At 38.9% G+C, this 8,151-nt stretch overlaps 1 protein-coding gene across 1 annotated transcript in view; it reads left to right on the top strand.

The window, feature by feature from the left end:
- The first annotated feature begins 678 nt into the window (after positions 1-678).
- LOC106937909 (protein FAM19A2-like) overlaps positions 679-8,151 on the top strand; it is a 14,841-nt gene continuing 7,368 nt past the window's right edge. Inside the window, exons 1-2 of the mRNA XM_015019652.1 lie at positions 679-889; positions 4,975-5,099. Of these exons, the coding sequence (XP_014875138.1) occupies positions 679-889; positions 4,975-5,099 (336 nt within the window). The remainder of the gene's footprint in view (positions 890-4,974; positions 5,100-8,151) is intronic.

The raw sequence follows: 8,151 nt of genomic DNA on the forward strand, positions 1-8,151 counted from the left end.
AATTGTTGCACAGGCTACATAGCCTGTGCAACAATTGCAAAGGCACACACACACTGCATACTTAAACACAGAGTTCCTGACAGGCCTTATTGTTTGTCCTTGACATTTTCATGTATTTGATGAAAGGCTTATATGAAAGGGCCATATGTTGACATCACAAATCTTCAAATATAGAGCGCCTTTCTTTGTTCCCCTCTCTCGTGCCTGACTCGAGGGACTTCTGTGCTCAGGGCTGGTCTGGTTGTTAATTAAGCACATGCCAGCCTGTTTGAAATGTGTGTGCACGTAAATATAAACAGAAATTGTCAGCCGCAAAAGCTGCAAAGAGGCTTTTCACATCCGACCTGTGTTTGTACTGTAAAGATGTAAGAGCGACACTAAAACAAAGCATTTTAATCCTGTGTAAATGTTGGTAGATGTTGCATGCATGTTGCAGAGCTGCAAAAGACTTCATCTATGCTTTCGCCACGACTTCACAAACTGAAACCCTGGTTGCCGCTCAGGAAGCAAATATATTGCCATATTTGTGTGTATTAATTGAGATAATGGTTTGTGCTGGACTGACTCAGTTGTCGACTTCTTCAACCTGGCAAATGTATTTCATTATTCAGTATAATAGAGGCAGTTGATTCAGTCCAACTTTCCATCCACATGCATTTTTATCCTAATAACTACAGGATGCTAAAAGTTGGAAGGGAAAGAGCTCATTTTCACAATTTCCTTTTTTTTTCCCTCACAGTGCACGTAAAGGCAGGAACATGCGAGGTAATTGCTGCCCACCGCTGCTGCAACAAGAACAAGATTGAGGAGAGATCTCAGACTGTCAAATGCTCCTGTTTCCCTGGCCAGGTTGCCGGCACCACTCGGGCGATGCCCTCCTGTGTTGATGGTAAGTTGTGCTGAACGGGTGAGGTTCGTGCATACTCTAATGAATCTGCGAATTCTGTGTGCCTGACGAACACATGATTTGAGGAGTGCTGAAGAAAAATACTATTTATGGTTTTTACAGGGTTTTTTTTCCCACTTCCTGGGTGTGACGTTGGAGCAGAGCTGCCGTTTTGTTATTTCACTGCGCTGCACAGAGGCTGTGCTCGCAGTGTGACTCTGGGAGAAATACTGAACTAATGTATACAGTGCTGCCTGACATTTACCCTGCATTAGCAGCAGTCTATTTATGCATCCCATGTGTGCGTTGGCAGTAAAGCTACAGAGGAGTTAGTGCCACTTTAGTGTTCGGTATTGCTTTCTGGAACTTCAGCCGCCTAATTTATGTAACTGTGTTTTTGTTTTTCTTGTGACACAGCTCCCAGTCTTTATTAAACTTTTTTATTGTTCTTATTTGGCACAAGTAAAAGTTGAATTGAGTTAGGAAAATAGTTGTACATTATTGCAAAGTGATAGAAGTGACAGAAGATATGGACTATTGTGACGTTTCTTTGTGTAGCCTGTAGTAAATGGTTTTAGATGTTCCACATTTAACTTTTCAACATAAATATAAAATAAAAAAAGAAGTCTTCTCTTTCATTAATATCCAGGAATGTTGGTCCTATTTCCCAACTCCAGAACTACAAACAAAACAAAACAAGAGGATACAAAGACTTTAGAATTTAGGGTGCAGGAATTCACCAAAGTTTTCATACCAGAGCCATGCAGAAAAAAACAAACAAAAAAAGAAACACAGACGGTATCAGAAAAAAGATACGGATAGTAACACGGACTCTTACACTGAAACAGTCAGGCATGGTTTCCTGGACCGCGATGCTAACTGGTTCTACTGGACCCATCGTCAGTCTGTCGACCTTATTAACCCTGTTTGGTTTGTGAGATCCAGCAGGAAACATTGTTGGGACTTGAAAATAAAATGTGTTTATTCCAGCCTCGGTTCTTTTCATACCATCCCTCGAGTTTTTTGTTTCTTTTGCTGTCAAATACGTGTTCTCTGCATATGAATTTTCTGCAGTCATACAAAATACAATTAAACTCCTCTGAGGAAATGTGAATTGATCTACTTTAATGAATAATTTGAGAGTATGAGCTTTTCTCAGCAATACTCGATACTGCACACTAAAATCTGACGTGATGCCTGCGAGTCATGTCCACAGAGTACAGATGTTTGTTTGTTTATCTTTTTCTACATTTAATTAAGCTACTACTTACAACAAAGGTGCAAAACCTGAAAAACACAATGTGGAATGTTGTGAAGGTCGACTATGCAGCCCTAATCCGGCCAGGAAAAATGTTACGCCGGTGTTCAGTCTGATTGCAGTGTGGCCCTCACCAGGCGGCCAGAGAGGGATAATCTGTCTTTGATAAGAAACCTGTTGTAGAAGTTTTTGGTTCTTCTCTTCTCCCAAGGCTCTCTTTGGTCTTGTGGCTCCTGCGGCTCCTCGCTGGAGTTGCTGAGATGAGTCTCTGAGGGCAGGCTGGCAAATATTACTGCTACATCTAAATGTCAGACCGCCTTGCATAATTGATAAATCACAAATTGCTCTTTACCAACACAAAAATAGCTTTACAATGACAGATCTAACATAAGAAGCAGTAATAAGTGCCAATAGCAGATTTAAAAAAAACAAAACAGAATGTATCATAGTGCCTGAAATTTGAAATAATGAAAAATAGATTTAAGTTAATCAGAGAGAGAGAGACTTAGGTGATTTCTGATCTGACTGATGTTGTTCTGTTGAGGTCAATGTTTTAGAGACTGGTTGTATAATGTTTGAATGCTTAATGTAAATTTTAACGTGTTTCAGTTCTAAATAGTTTTATCTGTAATCTGATGTTTAATATAAACCACGAGAAATGGTATTCCTATTAATCATACCTACAATGAGTAATGGACATAATATCCTCCCCAAAGGACCAGGACCAGACTGATCTTAACAATCTGCCATTTAAGTGTTTAAATAAATCAAAAATCGGAGATATAAACTTTATAAATTATTTTCTATAGTGAAAATTGGTATTTTTCCTATTGTAGCAGAATGATGTCAAAATGTAGACTGAAATAAAGCCCTTTTTTTTTTTTTTTGCCACTGGCAGGTTAGTCCTGCAAAGTCAGCATTTTGTCACAAATGACGAGGCAGAACTTCTGTTATGTCAGGAGAGCACTCGTTTGTTGAAGGAGCATTTTTAAGGAAATGTTTCAGCCAAGCCAAAAAAAAATAAATAAAAGGGACAAGCTTGTCACTGTTGAGGCAGCAGAAGAATAAAATAAAATTTCTGACAAAGAAATTTCTTCATAGCTTAATAACATTAACTGGCAACAAGATATTGCTACATTGCTACCACATTAAAAGAAGAAAACCTTTATGATGCAGGAGACCCGCATCCTGTAGACATGTCTGGATTCTTTTTCTAAACCTTTTTGACACCAACTTGTGACGACTTTCAAATGTTCAAAGCTCCACGTCGAGAGAAATCAGTTGAGGTGGCATCTGCTTAGGATGAATCCTGGAATGTCCCACAAAGAGGAGACGCTCCTGGATCTTCCAGGATATGCTGGAGGGAATACGTTTCTCGGCCGGCCTGGAAATGACTTGGGATTCCCCCCAAAGGAGCTGCGGTGAAGAAAATCACTCTGCTTAGGCTGCTGCCTCCGCGAACCGACCCCCGCGGAAGATAATGGACGGATGGAAATTCCAAAATTGTGGCATATAGTGCTGTTCATAAAACACCCATCTATCTGTCCATCCAAAACACATCTAGTAATTTTTCTTTTTTAAAGATAGCTAAAAACAAAGAGTGAACTGCAGCTTAGTAAGATTTTTTTTTCTCCAACATGTTTGAATGCTGATGTGCTCTCAGAGAAGCACTTTCTTCACATCACCACTAATCCATTAGCTATGCCTACTTTACTCCACTGAGGGTTGGAGGGGCCAGTCTCTGCTTCCAGACAGTAAACAACAAAGTGGATGCACCTTGGAAAACTTTCCAGTTGCACAAAACACCTAGGAAACACACTTACTTCTTTAAAAACCACCAATAGATCTAATAATAGTAGTTAGGATTCCTAAAAGTGAATGAGTGAAGAATGTCCAAAAACATTTTTCAAATGTGTAATTTCTGTGATTAACAGGTAGCCACTTTGTAATTCCTGCATGTTTGTTTTTACACTTAGAAGTTATTTACTGTATTTTCACAACACAATTGACCTCAATAAAGAAAACTGAAGGCACTTCCAGCTTCACCAGATACTTTCCATGATTTTGGTTGAGCTTTCATTGAGATAAAAGTGTTGTAGATAATGTTGTGATTCTCAAGGTTTTCACTTTGGTCTCGACAAGAAGATCAAAAGTGCAACTTTTGATCTTCTTGTCCCTGGATTTTTTTTTTTCCTTAAGACAAGTCAAGAATAAAACTGCAATATATGTATAGATTTTTTTTTAACTATAACTAGAATAAAAAACTGCATAGAATGCAATCAATTAAGTTTTTTACTCTGAAAATGTCAACGCTGCCACTTGTGTCCCGACATGCTGGGGGAAAGGGAATAAATTTTACCAAACGATAAAAGACGCATCGGATTTGTCTTTCTTGATGGAAGTGATAGAAAATGCCTTTAATTAGTATAAGAAACAATCACAAAGGCTACATTTTTCATATGCAGTGCTTCACATTTGAGCTGGTTCATTTGTGTCACTTTCGACTGCAAAATCTTACTCTAATCAATAAAGAATTAGCCACCAAGTGTTTATCTTATCAACCCAAACTCTTTAATATGCCCAAAATTCAACTTGCTGTGTTGGATTGCAAGTTTTTTATTTTTTATTTTTTTTTAGAAACACTTTTACTTTTGTGAAGATTGTAAGGAAGCAGGGCTCAGGAGAGTGTTGTGTCAAAATTCACAAATGCACCGTCAAAAGAAAAAAAAAGAAAAAAAAAAACAGAAAGAAAAAAGTAAAAATGTGCATGAAAGCCACATGACCGAGAAACAAAACCTCTGAGACTTTCCACACCTCTCCCTTCTTTCAGCCTCCATTGTAGCCCAAAAGTGGTGGTGTCAGATGCAGCCGTGTATGGAAGGTGAGGAGTGCAAGGTTCTACCGGACCTCACGGGATGGAGCTGCAGCACGGGCAACAAAGTCAAGACCACAAAGGTGGGTGTTCTTCCTCAAATAAACACCTGCTTTTTTTTTCTGTATTCTCACTCTTTTACACATCTATTTCGAGCATGTTCCTGTTCTCCCACGCCTTCACCGCTTCCTCCTCTTTTATTCCAAAATCTCTCTTTTCATTTTTTTTCTACTTTTTCCATTTTGCTCCAGCATTAGATATTTTTAATAAAAAAAGTAATAAGCTCATCAAGAATAGGGCATCGAACACACTTGCTAAACATGAAAATCGCAGATCCCCTCGTTCTCACTTGCCCTCTAATCCCCCCCCGCCGCCGCCGCCGCGCTGGCACGCCATCTGACTCGACGCAAAAAGAACTTGTCATGTTGGATACACAACAGCACAGAATGTCCCGGAATGGTGTTTCCATGATACGTTTTGTGTGTGCAAGCCCTTTCTAGGTCTAATTTCTGTCTGTTTTTGCGTGTCTGCGTGAACACATGTTAACCAGCGTCCGTCTGCACCTCTTTGCCCCGTTTCAGCGGCTTGACCACATCCACCTCCTGCAGCCGTCTTCTGTCGTAGGAAGAAAATGTGTGTGAGGCTCGCCTCCTATAACTTCATGCTTCTGTTTCTAACCTCCATCCTTCTCGGTGCCTTTGTCGGCCTCCATTATTAATGGCCGTGTGCAGACCTTTGTTTTCTGCCTAAATAATTGATCGAAGGCGTGGTCAGAGAAGAGCAGCCAGGGATGCGTCTCTTTGGGCAAAACTGAGTGATTGGAAGAGCTTGAGATGCGTAATCTGCTCGCTCTTTCCAGTCCCGACTTTCGCCAAAACACTCGGGAGATTTGGGCACCACATGATGGGACGTCATACTTTTATTTCCTATGTCAACTTTTCATCCAGCAAAGGAAATAATGTCACTCAAAAGAAGTTTCTCAGCATCAGCAGCCTTCCTTTTGTTTATGATCACGCGATTTCTCGGATTTCAACTTGACGTTCCAGTGAGCGCAAGATGAACAAACTTGACAGGTTAAATAGTATCACAGAGCTAGAGGGAATGTGTGCACTCTTGTAAAATGTTTTCATACCCTTTTTTTATATTTTTGATATATCACAGCTACTAACTTCAATATATTTTGCTGTTATTTTAATGTAGACAAAAACCAATACTAACACAAAACTGTGTAGTGCAAAGAAAATGAAACATAGGCTTCAAATCTTTTCACAAACCTAAATCTTATAAGTGTTTATTTTCCATTTCTTTTATCTTTTTTATAGATAAAATAAATAATATCCAGTGCAACCAATTGCCTTCAGAAATAGTTATTGAAAGTGCCATTTGCAGTTTGCTACAAGGTCAAACTAAACCATTAGGCAGAACAAGCATCCTAAGTTTCAGTGGAATGGTTTTGATCAAATTACATTTCATTAGAAGTGCCCAGCCAAATTCCAGACCTAAATGTAGAGAATTTGTGGTAAGACTTGAAACTTAATGTTCATAGACATTCTTTATAAAGTCTGACTGAGCTTAGGGATTTTTTTTTAGCAAAGAAGAATGCACGTCACACAATTCAGATTTTTTTATTATCATTTTCCCCCCCATTTCTAATTTATGCTAAACTATGAGATCAAAACCAAATCAAGTACATCGTAGTGGTAAAAATATCTTAGAATTATTTTTTTTTTTTTTACAGATATCAAAAAGAGACAAATATCTATTGACCAGATATAAAACAGATGTAATTCCTGGATTTATGAAGGGCATTTTTCAGTTGCTTAATTTTCTCTAAATTCAGTTCTGTCCGCCCCAAGGTGTGCAAGATCAAAAGCAAACCAGGCATTGCTTTATTGTTGATGCTGTCATTGCCTGAAAGAGCACAAATATTTGCAGTCTCCTGAATTCAGCTCTTTGATCAATGATCTGTGATGTATTTTTTGTATTTCTGTCTCCTTTATTTGAGAGTGTTAGCTGTTGTGTTTGTCCGATGATAAAAACAGTGATTTTATTATTATTATTATTTTTTTTTACTTTCTCCTTTGCTTTGCTTTTGTATGGTGTGGTCAAGATGTGCTGGCATCCAGATCAATAGCATCGAACGATCTCTTATAGTCCTATTAAGACCTGCTCGTAAATTGAAATTGACGATGGTACACAAATGAAAGACAGAGGAGAATGCAAAAGGGGAATAAAGAAAAAAAGAAAAAAAAAAGGAACCTGAAGACAAATGAGAGTAAAATAACAAGTGAAGAAAAGATAAGTAGCAATGGCAGGCTTACAGCATTATTCAAAACCCTGCAGAAATGGGGGAATAACTCTCTGTGTTTGTCCCTGCGTCCCTGGCCGGGGGCAAAGAAAAGGTGGAGAGGAGGAGGGTAGGAGGAGGAGACAGGAGACAGCTCGATCGATGCCAAATAATATCATATGGATGAACGAGCAGACATGGCCACATTACCAAACCACAAAGGTGTCTCAGATTGCAAGGCAAGGGTGTGCAAAACAACACAGACAAACAAACAAATCAAAAAATGTCGCAGAACGTAATCCCCTCCCCCCGCTCTTTTTGGCAAAATAATAAAACCATTATTTCTCTTCAGCCAGAACGGGAATATAAGACCTGGCAAATAATTAACTGTTGTGAAAATGTAATCCAAAGCATGAAATCACACATTTTTGAAAAGAAATAGGTGGCAAAAAAGTAAATGGCTAAAATAATTCATGATATCTCAGAGACATCTAACCTGAGAATATGTCCATAGCAATAAGGAACAACTCTGTCACCAGGTGAATTGATTAAGACTATATTTGACAGTAAGTGAACATTTTGTCCTCAATGTTAAAGTGTTAGAACCAGGAAAAATGGACCATCGTGACAATTTTAGGGAGTTTAACAGAAATTAAATTAGGATGGCTAAAGGACTGATTCTCCAACACTGCAACTCTTGTGTGATGATTCGGGTCTGTAGTGGTCAGTATCTTTGAAAAGAAAATGCATCAGTGGTAAACCGACCGGCATGTGGACAGTGGAGGTTGGTTTACAATTTGGTGCCTGGACACCAATGGATGGGACAGCCAGGTCAGTTGTCTTAGACC

This window comes from Poecilia latipinna, unplaced genomic scaffold, assembly GCF_001443285.1.
Source record: "Poecilia latipinna isolate Pla-1442-1.1 unplaced genomic scaffold, P_latipinna-1.0 Scaffold2465, whole genome shotgun sequence".
Classification (NCBI taxonomy): Eukaryota; Metazoa; Chordata; class Actinopteri; order Cyprinodontiformes; family Poeciliidae; genus Poecilia; species Poecilia latipinna.